The sequence below is a fragment of the Elgaria multicarinata genome, chromosome 1 (genome assembly GCF_023053635.1).
Source record: "Elgaria multicarinata webbii isolate HBS135686 ecotype San Diego chromosome 1, rElgMul1.1.pri, whole genome shotgun sequence".
Classification (NCBI taxonomy): Eukaryota; Metazoa; Chordata; class Lepidosauria; order Squamata; family Anguidae; genus Elgaria; species Elgaria multicarinata.
The window spans coordinates 124665257-124690214 of NC_086171.1; the positions used below are offsets into that span (position 1 = coordinate 124665257).

Here is a 24958-nt window from a genome sequence, read left to right on the forward strand (position 1 = left end):
CTGATGGGTGCAGCTTCTCCTAGCTATGCGCGAGTAATTGCGCAGAGCTGGAAAAAGCGGTGGAAGGGGCTACACGCTCAAGGTCTCGGCCAAATACCAGGCCAAAAGTGGTGCCCATTATCCCGGGGCAAGGGAGGGTTGATCCCTTCCTGAGCCTGGGATCCCCTGTGCATCATCTGGACGCACAGGGGCGATCCTGGGTATCAGCCCGGGATAACCCCTCATCTAGCTAAGCAGCCTTCCTCAACCTGGGGCGCTCCAGATGTGTTGGACTGCATCTCCCAGAATGCCCCAGCCAGCTGGCTGGGGCATTCTGGGAGATGCAGTCCAACACATCTGGAGCGCCCCAGGTTGAGGAAGGCTGAGCTAAGGTCTTAGTGTATCTCTGCCTGCCTGAGCCAGTCATTTGTCAGCAGAGTTCTAGTAGAAAATAACACCCACCCACCCACCCCAAGTAGATCCCATAAGCTAGTAGTCTATCCAAACCTGTTGTACAGGACTGACAGACATTAGCATCATCCTAAAGGAGGGAAGAAGGAGCATAGTGATTTGCTGTGCTACAGCTGGCAGGTGTGGAGAGGGGGATATCCTAGAAGCATTGCTATTGCCCCAAAATGGCTGCGGGGCCAGGGTATAAATCTTAGTATTTATTTATTTAATTTATACATTTCCCAATAGCCAAAGCTCTCTGGGTGGTTCACAACAATTTAAACCACAAGATACAGCACAAAATGTAAAATGTAATAAATAAATAAAAAAATGTAATAAATAAATAAATAAAAATATAAAATATGGAAGCTTAAAACCACAATATAAAAGTATGACCAGGAAAAAAAAATGAGAAGCAATGCCGAAATTTAAAATACGGATTTAAAATACAGATTTAAAACAGCATAGAAAAGACTAGGATGCTAAAATGCTAAAATACTGGGGAAATAAAAAGGTGTTCACTGAAAGGAATACAACATAGGCCCCAGGCAACCCTCTTTAGGGAGCTCATTCCACAGTTTGAGGTGCCACGGCAGAAAAGGCCCTCTTCCTGGTAGCCACCTGCCGAATTTCCTTTGGCAGGGGCTCATGGAGAAGGGCCCCTGAAGATGATTTTAGGGTCCAGGCAGATACATATAGGAGGAGGTGATCCTTCAGATAACCAGGTCCAAGCCATTTAGGGCTCTGAATGTAACTACCAGCATTTTGAATCAGGGCTGGACACGGACTGGCAGCCAGTGCAGCTGGAAAGGTGCTGGCGTAATGTGGACTACATAATAATACATATATATTATTTGTAAAGAAAAATGCCCCAGGTATCAGGATCATTGCATATCTAGAGCAATTTTGACAACAGACGACTTCCCCAATAAGTGCTGCAGAGATGATGATGATGATGATGATGATGATGATGATGAAGATGATGATAGATATTAACATTACGTTCACTATCATTCTGAAGACCATGATTTTATATTCTCTGTAAAATAATATTCTACAACTAACAGCTACTCTTCTGAAATGACATAAAAGAGCACAAAAATGCCTTTTAATAATAACTGTTCACAACCTCTTTTCTTCCGATATTTGAATATTTCTGTGCAGGGAGACACCGTAAGAATGCCTTTTGTTCTTGCCAGCATGCTACCTCTGGAAATAACCCAAGAACAGCAGTGCCTTGGATTTTCTACTAATTTCAAGCTTCTAATTTGATGCTTTCAGATTCAAATATCATGAGAAGGAGACTTTCATTCCACATCTATTTGATTGCTAATTATTCTTTTCTTTTTGTACAAAAAAAAAAAAAAGAGGGGGGGAAAGTTTTGCTTACATTTGGAGAGAAATTTGAAGGATGGCAAAAGAGAAAAGGGGAAAGAAAGAGAGCGAGCGAGAGAGAGAAACAGACAGACAGACAGACACCTCCAAGGATGACATGCTTTTATTTGCAAAGTTGCCTCAAAAGTCATAATTACACTGTAACTCCATGGGAACAATGGTAATTTCACAGCAGTTCATGTTGCTGTTATCACCCTACATCCTGATAACTATGAAATTAATTTGTGGCACCGCTGTATATGTCAGCCATAAGCTGTTCCCTAGGTAACATTATGCTACCATAGAAAAGGAATTGGTGCAGTATAATCAGCAGCAGCAGACCATATATAAATTAAGCTTTGCCACGCATGCACACGCAACAATAACTTGGCTAGCAGGGAAGATTAGGGCCACGATTTCCTATTCTCCAACATTTCACAGCCAAAAATAGGGAGACACTTGTAACAGCCTAATTCCCACGCCAAGGCCCACTGGCGCCACATATTATTACACACTGCCGAAGGTTCTTCCCTACTTTTTGCATAGTATTCATTTACTCGGCTGTAGTCAGACTTCCACCAATTTAAAAGCCGAAGGGGTGTTTGCTTGTTTTATTTCACCTGGCACCTACACTGTATCCTTTCAGACGACAGGTGAAGACCGTTTTATTCTCTCAGCATTTTAACACTCTATAAATTTAATTTTAACTTTGCCATTTTAAATTTGCCTCTTAAATGTGTATTTCTGCTCTGCTGTTGATTTTATCCTGTTTGTGCTTGTATATTGTATGTGATATCACGCTTTTATACTGCTTGTTTTATACTTCGAATGGTTTTAATTTTTGTGAACTGCCCAGGGAACTTCAGCTATTGGGCGGTATAAAAATGCAATAAATAAATAAAATAAATAATAAATTTAAGACATACTAGAAAAATGTAATGGTCCCCAAATAAGTTAGCAACAGTTCAAAAGAGACTGCATATTGGAACGTTCATGACCATCAGTACCAGGAGAAATTATGCATCTCGCCACCCCATCCCACATGAGAATAAATGGGTTGTATCCAACATTATGCTAGTGAACACACTACAAGAGGTGGCATTGTTCTGCAAGTAATTCTGCAAGCATTAGTGGAACAACCCGTAGGTGTCTGCAGGTCAACTCCAGATGCTCTTGAATGCAACTTACTTAGATTAGCTTCCCCCAACCTGATGCCCTTCAGATGTTTTGGACTTCAACCCCCATCAGCCCTAGCTGAATGATCAGGAAGCCGGGAGTTGCCATCCAAAACATCTGGATGGTTACCGGTTTGGGGAAGACTGATCTAAATCCATTTTAACCCTGGTTTTGGAACAGAAACTGCCTTGGTCATCCTGTGAAATTACCTTTGCGGAGAGAGAGAGAAGGGGAAAGTGTGATGCTATTGATTCTCAGTGGCTTTTGATACTATTGATGATATTCTTCTAAACAGGCTGTCTAGACTCCGTGTTGGAAGTACTGCATTGCAATAGTTCCACTCCTGCTTGGTTAGCCAATTCCAGATTACTGCTCTGTGCATTGGCCTTTATGCTATGGGGTTCCCCAGTGCTCTATTTTTATCCTCCAGGCTGTTGAACATCTGCATGAAACCAGGGGGGAATGTAATCTGGAGATGTGGATTGAGCTGCCACCAATATACAGATGACACCCAGCTCTATGTCTCCTTTTCATCAAGTTCTAAATCATTGCCTGGGTGCCTTAATGGGAGCCAATAAACTGAGATACAAGGCAGACAAAATGCAGGTACTGTTAGTGGGTAGTTTGTTTGCTCAGCTTAGAGGCAGTCAACGTGTTCTGGAGGGGGTTGCATCCCCCCCAAAAAAGGAATTGGGTTTATTAGTTTGGGGATGCTTTTGGAATTGTCACTGAAGGCCCAGGTAGCCTCAGTTGTGCAGAGAGAACATCTTGTATTAGCTTAGGCTGATATACCTAAGTTTGATATCTCTCTGTCCAGACAGAGACAGCCTAATAACAGTTGTTCATTTGCTGATAATCTGTCAACTGGATTACAACAATATTTGGGGCTGCCTTTGAAAATGGTGCAGAAGCATCAGCTGGTCCAAAATAGGGCAGCAAGACAGCTGACAGGGACTCGTTGATATGATCATATTGCATATTGTTTTGTGGTCTGCACTGGATTCCAGTCAGTTTCTGGGCCAAAATCAAACTGCCGTTATTAACTGCCTAAACAGCTAGAGGCCAGGTTACCTGAAGAATAATCTCCTGTCATATATACCTGCCAGGACCTTTTTCCAAGGCCCAGCCCAGTCTGTTTGTCATCACCATTGGGATGACAAGCGGTGCACGGAGGCCATAATATCAAGGTGTTGGTTCTACACATCAAGTAAAATGATCTTCTAAAGATTTGTAGCCTTTAGTATCCAAGAGTGCTTCAAATACATTCGGAGAAATGAAAATGTTCAAAGCAGTTCCTTTCAGCCTGAATTAGGCTGCTAATCAACTGGTTGGAGCAGGAAGAAATAACTGGAGATTATACTTCTTTCTCATTCTTCCTTTAAGAAACTCAAGAGTGACTTTCATAGAAGAATCCCCAGGCAGCTTCCCATCCGTGCACAGACTAGGCTGAAGCACGATTATATTTAGCATCATAGCAGCATCCTGTACCCTCACTTCTGAGTATTTTTTTTTCACATTACATAGCTAAACACACACATACACCTTGCTGCAACATTTTGGTCCTGTTTCCTATTGTATTGCTAGACAGGAATCTGGGGATAAAAGCCCTATTATTCATATCATGTGAGAGGGGATATTTTATTCCTTTTTAATATAGACCCTGCTTTCCTCTGATCTGTAGAACCAGACTGCTAAAGCTACATTTGGGCAGCATTAGACACTAGGATTACTCCATGTTCTTTCCCTTTGCCAGTGTCTGTCAGGAAGCGGGAAAAGCAACCGCTGCATTTGTTATACATACAGATTCAGCGGCTTTGCTGGGGATTTTGCTGGTGAGTAAAAGCAACATCTCAATGTCAGTGGCAGCACTAGTCATCAAAGCAATCCAAGGTGTTGAACAGGCACTCTGATCCACTATATCCAGGGATGAACAACTCCTGTCATTCTGTGGTTCTGATCTTTATCTCCGACTGATCTGCCTTTTGTGATTGTTACCATAAGGCATTGCCCTAAGACCCCTGACAATGTTCAAATAATGTCTTTCCCCCCCCCTAAATCCGAAAAACAAAGCTTTTGGAGTGAGTTTTATAAGAGGTATGAGGTCTTTTACTAGCTGGTTCTAGCCCCATCTTAAGGGATATTCTTAATTAAAAACAGGTTCTTGACAAAAGTTAAACAACACTCATAAGTAACCCCATTCAATTTCATTATGGCAACTATGGACACTTCTAAGTCATTTTTTTCTCATCGCTCATAAACACTCCTTCACTCATTTACAACTATGGTTTATTTCTCCTAGATGAAACTGGGTCCTTAAAACAACACAACCTGGTGTTTTGAGGCACAAGGACAATGGATGAATTTGAACACTGTTGTTTGTGAAGTATTTTCTTTCTGTAGGGGTATTACATTCATGTCCCCCTATAAAACCATAGAAAATATATGAAGAAGCTAGAATGAGGTATTAGACTTAACGTTTCTAAACCACATGATATTGCTTTAAGCATTCCCATAAAGACTGGCCCTGTTACTATAGCCATAGCATGGTAAGGAGAGATATTTATTTATTTATTAAACTTATATCGCTCCCATAGCCAGGGCTCTCTGGGCGGTTTACAGAAATTCTAAAATTGAGGTTAGAACAAGTATACAAAATTTAAAACTCTAAAACACAGAACATACACACATAAAGCATTAAAAACCGATTAAAAACTAAACATGTGGGTAATTAAAACAACCTTCCTTAACCTGATACTGATTAGATGCTTTTAACTGGAACTTCCATCCATCTCAGTCAGCATGGCCAATAGTCAGAAATGCTGGGAATTGCAATCTAAAACATCCAGAGGACACCAGATTGGGGAAGGATATTCAAAACAAAGCATGTTAAGACCACTGCTGAAGAATCCGTCATTGGATCCCACCACCCTGGATAGTTATCAGCTAATCTTTCATATTATGAGAAGTAGACAAAACCTATGGAAAAGAAACAGGGTATCTTGTTTTGGAACTTAAATAAATGCGTTCAGCATTGCTGACAAGATATGAAGTAAATATATCACCCAAAACCATAGCTGCAAATTTCAGGGGTGAGATGGAGAAACTAATTGTTAGAGAAATTTCAGTTTTGCATGAAACATATGGCAGCAGATTATTATTATTTATATATATATATATATATATATATATATATATATATATCACCACCACTGTACATGGTGCCGTACATGGTAAAAGAATAAAACAGCAACTCCCTGCCACATAGGCTTACATTCTAATAAAATCATAATAAAACAATAAGAGAGGTAAGAGAATGCACCAAATAGGCACAGGGACAATAAAACTAACGTATTTCTTCGATTCTAAGACACCATCGATTGTAAGATGCACACTAATTTCAGTACCACCAACAGAAAAAAAGCTTTGATTCTAAGAAATAATAAAGGCACCCGCGATTCTAAGACACACCCCATTTTTAGAGATGTTTATATGGGGAAAAAAGTCTGTCTTAGAATCGAAGAAATACGGTAATAGTGTAAAAGTAAGAACAGAGTCAAGTTCTAAAAGCTGTAGAAAAAAGAAAAGTTTTCAATTGAGCTTTAAAAACAGTAATTGAACTCGTGTACCGCAAATGCTCTGGAAGAGAATTCCAGGCATAAGGGGCAGCGAGAGAAAATGGATGAAGCCAAGCAAGAGAAGTAGAGACCATTGGGCGGGAAAGAACATGACATTCGATGAGTGAACAGCACGAACGGGGCAATAATGTGAGATGAGAGAAGAAAGATAGGAAGGAGCTAGACTGTGACAAGCTTTGAAAGTCAACAGGAGAAGCTTATATCGGATTCTGAGGTGAATTGGAAGCCAATGAAGAGATTTTAGAAGTGGGGTAACATGTTCAGAAGATGATCTTGGCAGCAGAGTGATGAATAGAAACCAGTGAACTGATGTGAGAAGAAGGAAGGCCAGTCAGAAGAAGGTTACAATAGTCCAGCTGACAAATAACCAGATCAAAAGAAATCATTTAAATAGGAGTGGCAAATACAAAAACTCCACGATATTACAAGCTGAATTCACAGAACCAAACACTGAGTTCTCACAGAACAGAACATCAGTCCTGATTGACTTGGATGAGATATTTTATTACTTTAAAGACAATGCTCCTAGAACTGAACTTAAAAAGCTTTACAAATACAAAAACTTTTTATTTTTTGCCTGTGTTCAAAGCTCTTATATTAAGTGTAAATCGTGTAAAAACTGGTGAAGATTTTGCAGTAAAAGATGAAAAGACACGCCTGTTCTCAGAGTCCTCTATCTAAAAACTCAGTGTTAATATCAGGAAGTCTGTAAACTTAAAAGTCCCATGGTGACATTTCGTTTGGAAATATGGCATGGGATGTGTTAACTGCAGATCTATGATCTAGCTAAATACAGAAATCCCACCATAAAACTCGTAGAGAAGGTAATAGTCACATGACATGTAGACATTTGTTAGCATGCAGGCTTTCCAAAGTCTTTCTTTTCTCCTACGTTTCCCTAGTAATATGCCTCTCTATTCTGAAATCAACCAGAACTAAACTAAACTAGCATCTCACAAACATCAGCACTGCCAGAGACAAGTAGCTTTCCTTGTGTCAAGCCAAAGCAGTTCAAGGCATCCTAGATGGGCTTTGATTTATAGATATGAAACAAATGTGAAGCACACTTGAAGGCAAGGAAAACAATGTTATCTGGTGTTACACGTTATGTCATTTCAGCACGTATGAGGTCTCCAGAACGAGAGGGATCAGGGAACTAAATAGAGATGGAACAATTCTCTTCTCATTGTCTCAGCCTACAGTATACCAGGCAAATAATAACTGAACTCTATTCAGCTTTCCTGCAGAACCTATTCAGTAGGCACAGTACCAAAGTTTCTCCCTCTGGATATAGAATCATAGAACAGTAGAGTTGGAAGGGGTCTACAAGGCCATCGAGTCCAACCCCTTGCTCATTGCAGGAATCCACCTTAGAGCATACCTGACAGATGGCTGTTCATCTGCCTCTTGAATCCTTCTAGTGTGGGAGAGGCCACGACCTCCCTAGATAATTGGTTCCATTGTCGTATTGCTCTAACAGTCAGGAAATTTCCCCTGATGTCCAGTCGGAATCTGGCTTCCTGTAACTTGAGCCCATTATTCCATGTCCTGCACTCTGGGAGGATCAAGAAGAGATCCTCATCTGTGTGACAACCTTTCAAGTATTTGAAGAATGCTATCATGGGTTGCTAGAGTATATCCATACCTTGTACTAAGGCTTTCCAGGCACAGTATCATTAGTCTAACTAGAGAGCCAGAATGGTGTCATGGTTAGAATGTTGGTATAGGACTAAGAAGACCCAAAGCTTGCTGAGTGAACTTTGGGTTAGTCACGCTGTCTCATAAGAAGCCATGCTAGATCAAGCCAAGGGTCCATCTAGTCCAGCACTCTGTTCCCACAGTGGCCAACCAGTTGTCGACTAGGAACCCACAAGCAGGAACGGGAGCATCGGCACCCTCCTGCCCATGTTTCCCAGTAATTGGTGTATATAGGCTTACTGCCTGATACTAGAGGTAGCCCAGCCATCAGGACTAGTAACCATTGAATGTATCCACAGACCCCTTTTAGAGCCTCCAAATTGGTGGCCATCACTACATCTAGCAGTAGTGAATTCCATAGTTTAACTATGCACTGTGTTTAACCTAACCCACTTCACAGGGTTGTTGTGAGGATAAACGGGGGAGGGGGGAGAACCATACATGCTCCCTTGAGCTCATTGGAGGAAGAGTGGGATATTAATTAAATAAATAATAATGCGGGATTATGTCCCTTAGCTGGATCTCTTTGGCCACATCTGCTAGTGCTTCACCCCTATCTGTTTGCTGTTCATTCCACAAATGTTAAGCCTGACTGGATTCTAGCACTAACTCCTGGGAAGTCCAGATAGCCTTTGTGTTGGATGGTCCAAGTCCTTAAAGGGGAGATGTCTGGCTCTCTGTTCTTGTTGGCCTCCTTTGAACTCTACCTGTTTCTCTGCATGGTCATCATGGTTAATCCAGTCTGGAAAGCTGCAATGGATGCCATCAGACCACTGCTTAGACGTCCAGTCTTAGCTCAACGGCCTGCTGACACTCAGTTATTATACAGCAAAGAGTGTTGATCTCAATGGGTTCAGGGGCACCTAAACTCTGTGCAGGATTGAGGCTTTATACTGTAAGTGTTCTTTGATGTTGCAGCTTTGAGGTCAAAGATGGCATGTTCAAAGGAATTCTCACCCCTGTCTATTTACACTGCCAGAGGCATATTAGGCAACTCAGGAATCACCACAACAGAAGTAAGTAAGTTAGAATTTCTTACCAAATATTTTTCCATTTTATTGTCATGAAGGAGTCTTTTTTTAATTGACTGCTTCCCTTTCCTTCCTGTCATACTCTTTTTACCCTTGATATAAGACAATTCCAGCCAGCCTTATGCTAAGAGCATGAAATCGCAAGATCATCACAGTAACTCAGTCTTACAAAGAAGTGTCATTCCTGTTGCGCCATCCAATTACAAAATAGTAAAGCAGGGATAGTGCACAGCAATGCTGTTTTTTTCTATTTGTTTCGGTAAGTTTAGCACAGCAGGAAATGTGGCATTCTCCCTAGATAATGTGTCAAAACCGCAGTTAGAATTTAAGTGCAAATGGAAGTTATCTTAAAGGCTTCATATGTAGGCTAATAACCTCACTTGCTTAAATGAGATAATTATACCTTACATAATACATTTTACTTCAAGGATTTGGTATCTTCATTTTAATAAAATAATAATTTGCTCTGGGGGAAAGAAAAAGTGTAAATGCCCCCCCCCTTATGTGAATGCTGTACTGCAACACTTAACATGCCTGTACGTGCTGTACATTATTTGTGTATGAAATCAAAATTTGGGGCTAGTTTTCGCTCCTCATTCAAGATATTTTAGTTAAAAACAGGCTGGCTCCCAGGCTATGACTAAAATGATTGAATGGATAGGTGTTAAGAATTTCATCAGCCTGACAACACTTGCTGTCAATATTTAGAAACGCCACCATGAAACTGAACACGGAAGACATTAATGGCCTTTCTGTGCCCAAGAAGGGACGTAGCTCTCAGTGCCCACGTGCAGTTCAGACTGCACCAAAAGGAATGAAAATCATCCAGATTTAATGCCAAGAACACTCACACTGCAGTCGAAATAAATTACAGAAATCTCTCTTTCTCTCTCTCATACACACACACACACTGCATAAAACTATTTTTTGTGTTTTCTCCAACCAGTCTCAGAATTTTGAATTATGAGGCCTGAGCATGGATATGATTGGGGATGTAGGTGGCGGGGAGAAACATTTATTTTGTTATTTAGGGCACAAACCTATGTATATTTACACAGAAAAAAAGACCTACAGCTCACAGCATTCAGGGGATTGTAGGACTTTTTTCTGTCTAAACCCTTATTTACTGGATATTTATGTTTCAATTCGAAAATGCCCAAGGCTTATTACCTATAAAGCCCTACATGGCTTGGGGACAGGAAATTTGAAGGACCACTTTTTCCTACATGAACTTGCCTGAAAACTGCAGTCATTTCCAAACACCCTGCTCTGCATTCCACCACCAAGGCAAGTACCACAGACAGGAGCATGAAACAGGGACTTTTTACCGGCCATGCTCTGATTAGGAAGTTCCACAGGGAAGTTAGATTGGTTCCTTCTCTGTTATCCTTTAGGCAGGTAGTTTCAAATTTTTGTTCCACCAGGCTTTTAATGTGTTCAAATTTTATCTAGTTATGTTTTTGTTGATCTGTTTTATTTTGGCTTTCAATTCTCTTTGTACTAATATTGAGCTTTGGGAGCTCTTCTTAGAGTTGAAAGGCAATATAAGAATATTTACTATTTCATTTCTATGCCACCCAATAGCTGAAGCTCTCAGAGCAGTTGACAAAAAATGAAACCACAAGGTATAGCATAAAATAATAAAATATGGAAGCTACTTTATTTTAATAAATAAATAGCTAAACAAATAAATACAAATTACACCAACAAAAAAGTACTAACAACATTTTAAAAAGCATACATAACAATTCAGCAACAAATAGCATTTAATAGACATGGGTGTTGTTAGTCAAGGAGCACACCTGGGCATGTGCCCCAAATCTTCTGAGCTGTGCCCAAGATTTTTGAGATGTCCCAGTGACATCGTCTGCCTTAATACAAGCCTGCGTCTTCCCTCTGAGCTCAGAAGCCTTGCAGAGATTAGGGGATATCAGGGCTTACTCCCTAGTCATACCAATAAGGGGTGTTGTACAAAGGCAGAAGCCTTTTAAACTATAGAAGACTCTCTCCTTCCATAGTCTGCTCATGATTTCTTTTTCTCTCTCCCTACCTTTCCACTCTTAGATGCCCATTGCTAGAAGTTTGCTTGCAATGGAAGTTTGAAGAAGTAGGAGGAAGGGTAGAAAGAGTTTCCTCTGGAATACTGGTATTACATACATCATATTATTTTTCTGTCCCAAACTGGAACCTTTGGGTTCTACAGAAGTTCAGTGGATTCAGCACAGTAAAGGATTTAATACACCTCGACATCCTTCTTTTTGACTCTCCGCCTTTACCTTCTCCCATATTGTTGCAGGCAGCAGATTATACAAAAATGGCAATTGGCATAACCTGTATAGGACTATAGGTTATTATTTATTTATTTATTTATTTATTGAAACATTTATATCCCGCCCTATATCATTAAGATCTCAGAGCGGCATACAGATAAAAACATACAGTATAAAACAATAAATGTACACAGTTAAAAACAATTAAACCATGATCCAAGTTAAAACAATATATAATTTAAAAGCAATAAAAGCAGTTAAAACAGTTAAAACAATGTGCCAGTGAGTTTAACCATCAAAGGCCTTGTTAAAAAGCCATGTTTTTGCTTGGCGTCCTATAGTTTAGGACTATATGATGTCCTGCATTGAGCTGGGGGTTGGACTCGATGGCCTTATAGGCCCCTTCCAACTCTACTGTTCTATGTTCCAGGCAGTGCCAGGGAGATTGCATGCAGAGTGTCTCATGGCACTGCCATAGGAACATAGGAAGCTGCTTTAAAATGAGGCAGAACATTGGTCCATCTAGCCCAACAGGGACCATCGTCATCTCTCCTGAGTTTCAGGCAATGGTTTTACCTGCCCTACCTGGAGATGCCAGGAATCAAAACTGGGACCTTCTGCATGCAAACTATGTGCTCTGCCACTGACCTATGGCCTCTCCCCAATGGATGGAATAAGTTTTACCATTTAAAATAAGCACAAAAAAGTCCTCAACCACTTCACCTCAGTACAACCCTTCCATATCCCACCCACCCCCAATTCCTCTAAAGTGCTACCTTGCTGAAAAGAGCTACTTGACTTGAGGAACTGACTCTTTCCCTTTCCAATTGCAGTTCTTTTTGCTTCTTCTTGCCTCCCTTACCCTGTCCTGGTCTTTCTTTCTCTTCTTTTCCATCCAGATCAACTCTTGGAATTCTCTAGAAGGGAGGGTGATTGGTAACAGACATTTTCAATTGTATTTGAATTTATACAAACAGACAAAATGATTTATTTTTCTGCTCGTCATCCAGCTCTTTGGAAAAAGTGGGTTCACGTGGTTCTGAGGAAGAATCTGAGGGCTCCTCTAAAAGAACAATTTATTGCACACTCAAGATTGGCCACTCATGGAGGTTTTTGGGTTCAATTACATAATGTCATCATGGGCCAGGACGTGTGATCCCCTGGAAATCCCAGTATGAAAATAACAGCTTTTAATGTGTTAATAGTGGAATTATATCTAACACAGATATAAAAAGAACACACACATACGCTGTCCTATAGCTTTATAATAAACACAAAAGAATCTAATCCTTTAAGAGTGCAATGTTATTTAGACAGAAAAAGTCCTATGAATCCCAGCATTCCTCAGGCGTGGCTTGGCTGGGAGTTGTGGGATTTTTTTCTGTCTAAACATGCATAAGATTGTGCCCTAACCAACAAAAGCAAAGAGTTCCTATATTTGCCAATGTATAGCAGTGTTTGAATTTTCAACATTACTTGCAACTTAACTTATTGTTGGTCTTGCTCGGTAGGATATGTACTTGATAAGTTGTTTTCCAGAAAGAAAGAAAAAAAAATCTACTTTTAACTAGGGGGCTAAAATGTGGAATTAAGAGATTAACTTTCTACACCTGACTTTCAAAGCATTGCTCTTAGCTAATCCTAACAAAATGAAATTGTTGATTTCAATAAGGTTTATTCAACATACAACATTTCCTATAACTACTCTGTTTCGGATTCCCTCCAACAGCCAAAAGTTAAGGAAGGAAGGAATAATTTCATCTCCTCCTCCCAAATGATCCCTGAATTAGGAAGCAAGGCTAATTGGCAAGGGGGTGGTATTTCCTCCCCCAAATTCCACACAAAACTGCCAGTTCCATTGGTCATTCCTACCCTGCTGAGATCACCCGACAGGGGAATGAAATCCTGCTCCATGAATAACTGGATGGTATCCCGTCTAGCAGCTCATTGGTGGAGGAATGCTGTGTTGGTCACTGGCTCCAGGGCAACCCGAGGAGCTAGGATGCTACACACGTGTTAAATAAGACTATTATTATTTTTCTCTTTGAATCATAGGCCATGGCTAGATCTACCGAGTCTAGTGTGACGGAGTCAGGAGGATCTCACAACATCGCCCCCTCTGTCTACACGCGGCGTGCAACGTCCTACGAGGAAGAGGACATTGCACCCGCCATTTTGTGTTTTTTCTTTAAAGGAGACGGAGCGCACGAGCGCTTGTGTGCAAAACATGAGGTTTTTTTTCAAAAAATAAATTTCTCCGCTCCCACCACACACACACACACACACACACACACACACACACACACTGTGCCCGGCTTCCGGCTCCTCATGGTTACTCGTGAGGAGACGGGACAACCCGCGATGCCTGGCCACATATTCTGCGGTCTCGGGATCATCCCAAGACCGCAGAAAAACCGCAACAGAAGGTTAGGGCGATATCCCGGGCCAAGGAATCCCTCCCTGCTCCCAAGATGCCCTGTGCGTCATGTGGACGCACAGGGATGATCCCAGGGCGATCCCTGGGATATCGCCCTGTCTAGCTATGCCCACAATCTCTACTAATCTGTAAAACTGCAAAGTGCTTTCAGCTCCTCTAAGCTTGAAAGTGGGCTTCCCATGCAGGGCTGCTGTTTGGAAGAAATCAAGGGGAACCTATATTCAAACCCCCAACTCATCCATGAAGTCCATTGTGTGATCCTGTGCAAGACACTTTCAGCCTAGCCTAGGGATGTATGAGAAATTTGTTTCAGTTCATTTTGATCAGTATTTTACCCATTTCGCATCTTCCGGACCCAACGCAGACTCGGACGCAATCTGCAGTCACAGTCTGTCCATTTCTGAGCTTGCAATGTGATTCACGGACCCCAAAAATCTGACACAGCATGCACACATTAGAAAAAATGCACATTAAAACAGTGTACTTCTGAAAAATGCACACAAATCAATGGGAGAGGAATGTGTACATTTCATAAATGCGCACAACTGATGCATACATTTGGGAAAATGTGCATGAAAATACATACAGATTTTTATGCAAACAGAATAAAGTGAAGCTCACAACCTGATACTGATTCAAGTCAGAATTGGTTTCAATATGGAATTCAAAGAACTTCAGCAAGTTTGAATTTTGCTGATTCATACACCCCTAGCCTAGCCTGCTTCTTTAGTCTGAAGATATAATGGGGTAATTTTATTTATTTATTTATTACATTTCTATACTGCCCAATAGCCGGAGCGGTTCACAACAATTAAAATCATTCAAAGTATAAAACAACAATATAAAAACATAATATAAAATACAATATAAAAGCTCAACCAGATAAAAACAGCAGCAATGCAAAATTACGAATTTAAAACACCAAGTTAAAATGTATTTATAGACTGTTAAAATGCTGGGAGAATAAAAAGGTCTTCGCCTGGCGTCTAAAAGCATATAATGTAGGTGCCCTGTACACCTCCCTGGAAAAAATAAAAGATGTAAGTGAGATGAGTTGGGGGGGTTTCATACATGCATACACACACACACACACAATTCAAAAGTCACAATTCACAATTCACAACAAAGATGCTTTTGGCATACATGTAAATGCAGATGCTGACAAAGTAATGGCGCTGTTATCTCAACCACATGTTTGAAGGTTCATCCTGGAACATAGCAAATATGTTAATATCAATCAAGATGGTTCTCCAGTTTATGCTGGTCTCATGTTGGTTTCTATGATAATCAGAGCACAACATGGGATTTCTGTGTCACCTGCATGGGTGGTTTCCATGGTGTGTGCAGGCTTTGCTCATATGGGTACTTTTCCCTGGTATTCTGCCTGTACAAACTATGGAGCAAGGCACCACAGAACCCAAATATTTCAGCTACAGATGAGAAAGCACAAACTTGAATGTTCCCCACATACATGTCATGGGAAAGGGTTCTTTTCACATACATGTCATGGGAAAGGGTTCAAAGCTAGATATATTTATAACCTGCTGATCTTGAGAGTGCAAAGAGATTTTTTTTATATACACAAGGCAATATTTGAATATTAAATTTCCAATTTGCAATCTTAAATTGCAATCACTAGCCCTTTTGTCTGGAATTATTATTCATTCATTATTCCTCCTCCTTCTTTTTCTTTTTACAGAGAATCCATATGATATTGTTGCCTAATCATTTTATTCACATATTTTCTTATGCTGATTGACTGCCTTTTTGGATCTGATATGCTGCACGAAGGGCTTTTTGTTTTGCAATAAAATGCAATTGTAGTATCAGCTGGCCCAGTGTGGACAGGTGAAGTTGAAGCTTTAAGGGCTACTGTTCCTTTAATTAAAAAATTCCTCCCCTTCAGGTTTTCCTCTTTAATTGCTTATTGTTCAGAACAACCAGGGTATTAATTATGAGTTGCCCCTTAATCAATCATCTTCTTTTGCCCATTTGATTGCAACTTTAATTAATGGTTTCCTTTAATATATTTTTCTTGTGTCTTTTTAAATAGTGAAAGTGTTATTTTGTTATTAAAAAGAAAAAAAGAAAAACAATAAGAAATCACTATTTACATTCCTTCTACCCTACTTTCCACACAAGGTACAAAAGACAACTAATTAAAGGCAATGTATCACTAATCCCCAAGCCACTCTGAACAGGATGTGATAAAATTGGTGGATCTTGCAAGGAAGGAACTACTAATTAATATTGCTAGAGACCATTCATGAATACTTGTGAATAAACACTACAGAAGGTTTTTGGCTATGGGGAAAGGCATAGGTGCAATGTGAAACCACTGTTTTATTTCCACTTCAAACTGATCCTGGAAAAGTGATGGTTCAGTAGCGATAAATGCCTCTAATGTAGACGCAACCTCTTCTATGGTAAAAAGTCAATGCAAGAGGATTTTGACCCTTTAAAAACAGCTTGTCATTCTGGTCTAATACAAAGAGACAGGATAAGCAGAAAGAAAAATTAACAGTGGAATCCTATGTCTCCTCAGAAACAATTCCAAGTGTTCAGTGGGGTTTACTTCCCCATGAGTACCATAATATTGCAGCCTAAAAAGAAAAGAAAGTACGGAGGACTGGTGACTTTACACTATATTCATATTTTATGTGGGAAAAAAGATGTCAACTTGCTAAACAGATCATCTCCCATGCAATTTTCATGCAACATAGTACACTTTTATACCGTTTCCCAAGGCTCTAGAATTTTGCCTTTCTCAAAAATATGCCTTGCATTCCATTACTATTTCAAAGATAATAATTACAATGATATTATTAGACAAAACAAGCTGGCTGGTTTTGTTAGTAACAGAAAGTAGTAACCTTGTAAATTTTCTATCTATCTGTCTGTCTGTCTGTCTGTCTGTCTGTCTATCTATCTATCTATCTATCTATCTATCTATCTATCTATCTCTATATCACACACACAGCAACATGGTTAGTAGGTATAATGTGCAATTAAATCTTACATCTCTCTCCATCTCTTACACACACACACACACACACACGTCAGGATGATGTATAATAAGGATTTAATTCCTTGGGTAGTTTTATTTTGTAGTGTTCAGGAGACTACAGCTGTTTAGGCTGGGTGGGTGGGGCCTTGTTGTTTGGTTTTGTTAGTTTTGTTGTTTTTTGGTACAAAATAATTCTGTTATAAGTAGTGTCTGCAAGTTGAGACACTCTTCAGTGGGCATTTCCACAAGATTCAATAGAAGTTTATAACTACCAGCTCTGCCAATGTATAATATGTAACCTTAGGTCAGTGAAAATTAAAGAATTTTGGTTTATTTGAGACAGGTGATTGAAGGAATGTTCAAGGGAAATCACTATCTCTCTACACTCCCGTAATCCCCCTTCACTGTAGTATTCTCTAAGGAGGAAGGCTTGCTCTCCGATTTATCTCTGCTGCTCACAAAGTAAATTAAAATTCCCAATTGAAAAAAAAATCAGAAATTACAGATGAAATCTCGGACAATATAAGGTACAGAACCACCTAAGCCTGTACAATCTTACAAGCTCATATAAAAGTTGGAAAAACAACTCCACATAAACATTCTGTGTCAACAGTGGCATAAAGGAGACTATTTCATCAAATATCAATCTTGCAATCAAGCTCAAAACAAGACTTTTATGGGCTTCTTGATTTATACTTTAAATATATTTAAGGCAGTGCAATCACTTTCTAAAGCCCTGGAGATAACCACCATTGTGGAATACAGTGACAAGATACTCCCTATGAGTTATTCTGCAACTTGAAACCATGTGGCTCTCTATTTCAAAGCTGCACTGATAGTGTTGTTTGTGGGACCTTTTAAAACACACACACACACACACAAAAACAGTGGATCAAAACACATGAGCACATATGCATGTGATAACTAGCAGGTAAAAAGCAGTTAAAGACAGATCTCTCATATATAGCCCATCTACTAGTAATGGAAGTAAACATTTTAACACTTCAGGCTTACAGTTGGCTCTACTATATTCAATCTTCTTTTGCAGATTGGGGATGGGGGCTGTTAGGGAAGGACAATAACTCAGTGGTAGAGCATATGCTTTGCATGCATAAAGGTCTCAGGTTTGGTCCCTGGGGAGGGTACTGTTGCACTGTGTCCTGCTTGTGGGTCCCTGGATGACAGCTGCTTGGCCACTGTGTGAACAGAGAGTTGGACTAGTTGGACCCTTCCAGCATGGCTCTGATGTTTTTATGTTTCCAGTTAGGTTTGGGAAAGACTCCTGCCCGAAACCAGTGGGTTGTATCCAACTGAAGGGAATAAGACTAAAATTAGACTAAAATTGGATGGAACCCTTGGAAAGCTACTGGACAGCTAGTCAGTGTCAACAATTCTGAGCTAGATGGACCAATGGTCTGAATCAGTATAATGCAGCCTTCTATGTTGCTACATGGTTTGGTCATGTTGCATTTCCCATGTATTGCACACTCCTAACCTCCGGTATGTATCCAATCATACTCATCACTAAATTGGGAGGCCAACCCCACTCATTGAGACGTTGCTTCAGAGATGATGGGGTCTCTGGATGTGTTCCTGAAGTGTTGAGTCCATGTGGGACTGTTCATAGGTCAACTTTATATGCATTAATAAATATATCATCAATAAATGAGAGGCCACCAGTGAGGGAGGAAGCAGCAGCCAGACACCTCTCCATTGGGCCTGGGTCCAGCTCCAGCTGAGAGCCCCCTCCCTCCTGCTGTCAACTGTAACTGCTGAACTTTGCAACTAAGATTGTAGTGCCTGAATTTGCTTTCCTTTTCCCCCTCCTCCTCCTCCTCCCTCCCAATCCCCTTTCCTTTTGTGTCATGTCTTTTAGATTGTAAGCCTGTGGGCAGGGACTGTCAAGAAATACTTTTGTAAGCCGCCGTGAGAGCCTTTTTTGGCTGAATGGCGGCATAAAAATCCTTAAATAAATAAATAAATAATAAATAATTCACAATCACTGCATCACCTCGCGACATCAATGTTCAGACATTGGCCTTAGCTAGACCTAAGGTTTATCCCGGGATCATCCCTGCCTGCTCCCGGGATCCCGTGTGTTATTTACATGAACAGGGATGACCCCGGGACGATCCTGGGATAAACCTTAGGTCTAGCTAAGGCCATTGACTCACAAGTCAGTAAACTGTCTTATTGTTGATTGTGCAGTGACCCTGGGTGAGCTGACCACAAGCTTGCTTGTCATTCCACAGATTGTTACAACGGCTATTTTGAGTTGTTTTTCCATAGGATGTTGTAACTGCTGACATGACCGTTGCTGACTACAGACCGTAAAGACGTCTTCACCTACTTTCCAGAAGTGCTTATGGCATGATTTCTGAGACTCCTAATACTCCATAGCCAATACTCCACTCTTTGCTGGAACTCTGATATAGGGTGAGAATCTTCAACAGCCCCTTCTCCAAGACCCACTGCCAAAGGAAGGCAGGTGGGTGGCTACTAAGAACAGGGCCTTTTCTGCTGGGGCATCCTGGTTGTGGAACGAGCTTCCCAGTGAGGTCAGCCCAGTATCTACATTGTGTTAATTCCGGCACGTGAGTCTTTCAGTTGTTTTAAATCCATTATTATATTTTAAACCTCTGAATTGCTGCTAGGTTTTATTTTGATTTTTACACTTATTTTCTGCTGTAGTTTTAAACGTACAATTTTTTAATACTGTTATCCTAGGCTGCATTTAATGGTTTTAATTGTTGTGAATTGCCCAGAGAGCTTTGCCTATTGGGCTGTTTAGCAATGTAAATAAAATAAACCCATCATCACTCATACTATGGGGATCCATTACCTACAATCAAATGTATAATATGGATGCATAAATGCAGATACATCCATGATAACACATAAATCAAAGATAACGCACAAAATGCAATGCCTAGACTCATTTTGGGAGATCTCCAATGAATGCTTCAAAGATCTTTCTTCATTTTAGGGCCCAAACTAGTCAATTTGTTACACACTCTTATAACCCTCCGTCTTTCTCCAAGGCAGCCCACATGAGGTTCTCATGTATGTGGTCTCCCATTCAGAGCAGCTTAGCTACAGCAGGCTTGCTGTGTCATGTGCTTTGGGATCATGCCGCAGGACGAGAATGACCTCAGCATTCTGTTACCTATGTGGAGAAGTAGATAGGAGGGCTGTCAGGACCTTAGGAATGTCACCTCGCCCTGAGAATTAAATTTCCCCAGGGGTCTATTCAAGAATAGGGTCCTCTCAAGACAGATTTAATAGGAGCGCTACTACTTTTCAAAATGATGTTACTCCACCCCCAAGGCAAAATTGGTGAAAGATGCAGATCTGGAGGGAAAGAATTGCACTACAAAGAGTTTACAGGCAAAAAGCTTCTGTTCCCAGTGCAGACTGACAGACCAGGAACATATGTGTTTGCATCAGGATCAGCTTGCTATGGGCCATGCCTTATCCTGGGGATCATCCCAGGATCATCCCTGTGCATCCACATGACACACAGGGGATCCCGGGGACAGGGAGGGAAGATCCCTCCATTTCCCCAGGATAACTGTGACAGCGTTTAGCCCGATTTTTCCCACGGTCTCAGGATTGTCCCGAGACCGTTGGAGGTGTGGGCAGCCGTCCCGGTTTCGTCCCGGCTCCCTGCAAGTAAATGTGAGGAGCTGGGAACCAGGCACAGGGCATGGAGCTCTTCAGGTGCTCCATGCCCATCGGGGGTGGGGAGGGGAGCAGGGTTGGGGCTTTCTTTCTTTTTTACCTTTTAATTTTTGCTGTAGCGGGAAAAAATGGCTGCCGCAATGGGCGCGATGCCCGGGACATCGCACAACCCATGTGGACTGAGGGGGAGGATCTCGAGATCAGCATATCGCAAGATCCTCCCCCTCTGCTCCCCTCCCCTAGTGTACACATGCCCTATATAACAGGGTGAAGAGACCTAATTCAGGCAGCACCATAAAGGGGCAAAAGAGAAAGGTAGGAAATAGTGTTTGAATGGTGTAGCAAGACTTTTTTTTTAAAGGAGAAACATCATTTGGACCCTGTTTCATGCAGCAAAACATCTTGGACCAACGTTAGTTCATATATACAAGCTAACATGCAAGCCAGGTAATTCGCAGACACAACTACCAGAAGCAGTTCCTGCAATAATGGAAGCTGAAAAACTTTGAGCCTGTGGCTGAACAGACTGGTTCATGTGTTACATCCTCTGTGTGAACCATTGGCGCCCATCCCATGGGATAGATCTGGAATGTCTGTACCAGTCCTTAGTTCACAAAAATAGCCGCAGCGTCTCTCTAGTGCTCCCGTTGTAAACATTTACACTGGTATATTTGCTTAACATCTTTCCACCGCTGGCATACGATCCCAATATTGCTGCCACCATGAGCATCTCCCATCCCAAGTCCTGGGGCTTCAAGTGTATAAATAGAACTGTATGAAGTATTGGGATCATAAAAGTGGGAAATGAAGAAAAGTACTCTCTTTGAATGGAGAGAGGTCATTCATTTTAACATACGGTAGCATAATCCCATTAAAGTCTAATAGAAAAAGGAATTACACAGGCTGCTATATCGTGAAAATTAAATACAAATTAGGCGCAAACACAGCCTCACTTAAAAAAAGAAAAGAAATCGTTGTACAATTTCCTTAATACTTGCACAATTTAGACGAACAATTTTCATTCATTCGCACAGTTTTATAATAAATATAAAACAAGGCACCCCTTAAGCGTTTTTAGTAACAAATTAAACATTTACGTTTTTTAGTGTGCAGAGAGGCTTAGCATTCACGCAGCTTCAAAAACCGAAGTACAGCCTCCAGGGAAGCCTCTCCGCTGACAAATTAATACCTTAGAGAATGGAGCTGAATGGTGGCAATGAACTCATTTGTTCCCCCAATAATGAAGAATGACTCTTTCTTTACCACATCTGTGACTGTTGCTATGGTGACCCAGACTTACCTCATTGCTTCTCGAAGTGCTCCTCGCTCACCCACAGTCGTGTGCTTGATGTCATCAAAATTATTTTCCAGCTTCTCGCAGTTCTGCAATAATAATAATAACAATAATAATAATAATAGAATCCACATAAAAAATACCATTTCTAAGTTGGGTAAAGCCCCCTTCTAGTTGGATAAATTGCCCATATTCGCTCTCAATGCAAACATAGCTGATTATATTGATTACATATTCACACAAATTACTCTTTTTTTTTGCTTTTAATTGCATAGGAGTAATTAAAAATGACACTGTGAACTCAGCCACAAAGTAGTCATGAAGCTTATGATATGGTTGCCATGGCAATTCTCTTATCAACATCCTATAATGTGGGAGATAACATTTCTTCTTATCAGCTTTTCTCCCCCGATCTAAGAATGAAGAACAAATGCGCATTTATCTTTTTGCTATATGCGTAACTGTGAAGGAAGTGCCAGCAAAGAGATGTGCTGAAGTCACATATGTTTATTGTTTAAAAGGAAATATCCTGCCAATAAAGATAATAAGCCATGTTTTACAATCGTAGGAATAGCAGGTATGTAGGCAGAATGAAGAGTCCAACAGTCTTTGCAGCCTACCTTTGGAACTTGGGTTGCTAAACATGCCACCAACTAAAAAAAATAAAAAATAAATGGAAAAACAACCTCATTAAAGTAATATTTAAAGAAGCGTTCTAAATGCAAAATAAGTTCTCTTATACGAGTTTCTAGACTTTCATCATACTGAGGATTCCCCACCCCCGAATATAAAGACTATGTACTACGAACAAAAGTGTGTTTAATAATTTCGAGAACGTTCGGAATAGTTGGTAGAAAACATGTCATAGTTGTAATCTCTGTAGGATCAAGCAAGGTTGATATTCCCTAGTTGGGAATCTTCACATGGTATGTTTGCAATGCAGATCTTCAGGATAATCCCCTGAGAAATCGCATCATTTCACTTTAATACCTGTCGTAGATCATGAAAGAATTCATAGTTAAAATGTTAAAGACTCAGGAGTCCTACAAAATTTCTGCAGGTATTAACTAAGAGTGGTGTACAGAAGGATTGCTGAAACTAACAGGATACATCCTAGCCATGGAAAGAAAATGTAAACTACTGTGTGGATTTCAGGTTTCAGCTATGGCTTATTCTCACGGACGGTTCTTCTGAAGTCAGCAGGATCTAAGCCTGGCCTCCAGACCAACGCCCTGTAAGGTCAGTTGATGGATTTGATGTGTCACAGTCTGAAGACCTGTGACGAGTCCTGCCGTATCTGCCAAATCAACAGGCACATGATCTGCTTCAAACATAATGGCCTGGTTGTGCTCAAAGACACAATTTGTGGAAAACTATGCTTTGAAGTATTATATGTGTGGGTGCGAGAGTGGGGGGTGCTACCTCTAAGGCTGTTTTCATGCCATCATGGCTGTTTTTCACGCCATCAAATCATGAGAGCTTCAGAACAACTGCTACACAGAGGAAAAAGTTCTCACAAACACAAAGTGATGTACAGGCGTGGCCAGATTTACTAAACTGTAACTTGCACTTCTTTCAATATTGGTTCAGTTTGTTATTTTTATCCCATTTTGACTACATAACTAGTGAAAGCAGCTTACAAAAAGACATACCTAATTTTTTTTTAAAAAAAAAACTATCAATGCATACCAATAGAGAACCAATGACACAAAATCAGGCATTAAAAACAGTCAACACATTAAAACAAGACATTAAAACAGAATGCAATAAATCTGAAGCCAGAATCAAATTTAAAACAAGTTCTACTTTAAAAGCTAACTGGAACAAGAAGGTCTTTGCAGTGCTGACTTTGCAAGGCTGGCAATAAAAATGCAATCATAAATTAAATTAATAAAAAAAAATGTTGGCCTTCCAGCCAAAATCAGCTGCCTGAGGTAGCTGCCTGATTCAGTCTAATGGTAGAGGCAGAGTAAGGCAGCTACCTCATGTAGATAATTTTGGGTGAAAAGGCAACAAATTTCTAGTTGTTTGATTTATTATTGTATTTTTAATGCCAAGAAGGAAGAGATGCAATTACGGGATTTTTCAGTTGCCAAAATAATTCGAACATTGATGTTGGGCATGGGGGCATTTGCTGCTCTACCTCAGAAAACAAAATGTCTCGGGCTGGCCTTGATCTTCTGTATTCACCTGAAAACAATTATGTGTCAGATCTCAACTGGCAGAAAGTTCCGTAGCCTTGGTGCTGCCAATATAAACATCCCTGTGTCTGAAAAAGGCAGTGCTGTTGAGGTTTTCGAAATGTATTTCAATACAATCAATTAAGGCACTGAATTAAAAAGACGGAGGCTTCAACCCTCAAAAGTCTTTAATTGGTTCACAGAACTAAAACATTTGGCCACAACTGTTAATAGGGGAATCGAGAAACATCCATCAGAACTCTTCCATTTTTTATTTCTTTAATTGCATTTTATGATGCTCTATAATATTTAGACGCATGGTCCAATATGTTAAATGAGTTCTGCCCAGAAGAGGCTAGTGCATATATATTTACATAATGTCGCCCACTCTGCCAATCCTGCATCCATTTCCTAATGACGCCCTGTCTGTGGCTATTGTGAAATTATGACAGATAGCTCAGTTCTTTGAAAAGACAAACATGAATGAAAAATAATTACCCAAGCTTCTTTATATCACTTTATTAAAAAGGTCTTATCAACTTGTCCAGCTAACGTCAAAATTAGCTTGTTATAACTTTTGAGATAATGCTACAGACATTTTAATATAGACTATTAAACATCATACTACTGTACTGACACTGCTAAGACATAATTACCAAATCAGCAAAAGATATTTGAAGCAAGCCTGTGTAAGGAGCATATTTCTCTCAGCTTTTTTTCAAGGAACCTGCAAGGCCATTTTTTAA

At 40.3% G+C, this 24958-nt stretch overlaps 1 protein-coding gene across 3 annotated transcripts in view; it reads right to left on the reverse strand.

Moving 5' to 3' along the window:
* The window catches only part of DPYD (dihydropyrimidine dehydrogenase), a 608504-nt gene that overhangs the window by 505868 nt on the left and 77678 nt on the right, over positions 1–24958 (reverse strand). For all 3 annotated transcript variants that reach the window (XM_063136148.1, XM_063136158.1, XM_063136141.1), the window contains one exon: positions 22039–22121. In XM_063136148.1, the coding sequence (XP_062992218.1) occupies positions 22039–22121 (83 nt within the window). The remainder of the gene's footprint in view (positions 1–22038; positions 22122–24958) is intronic.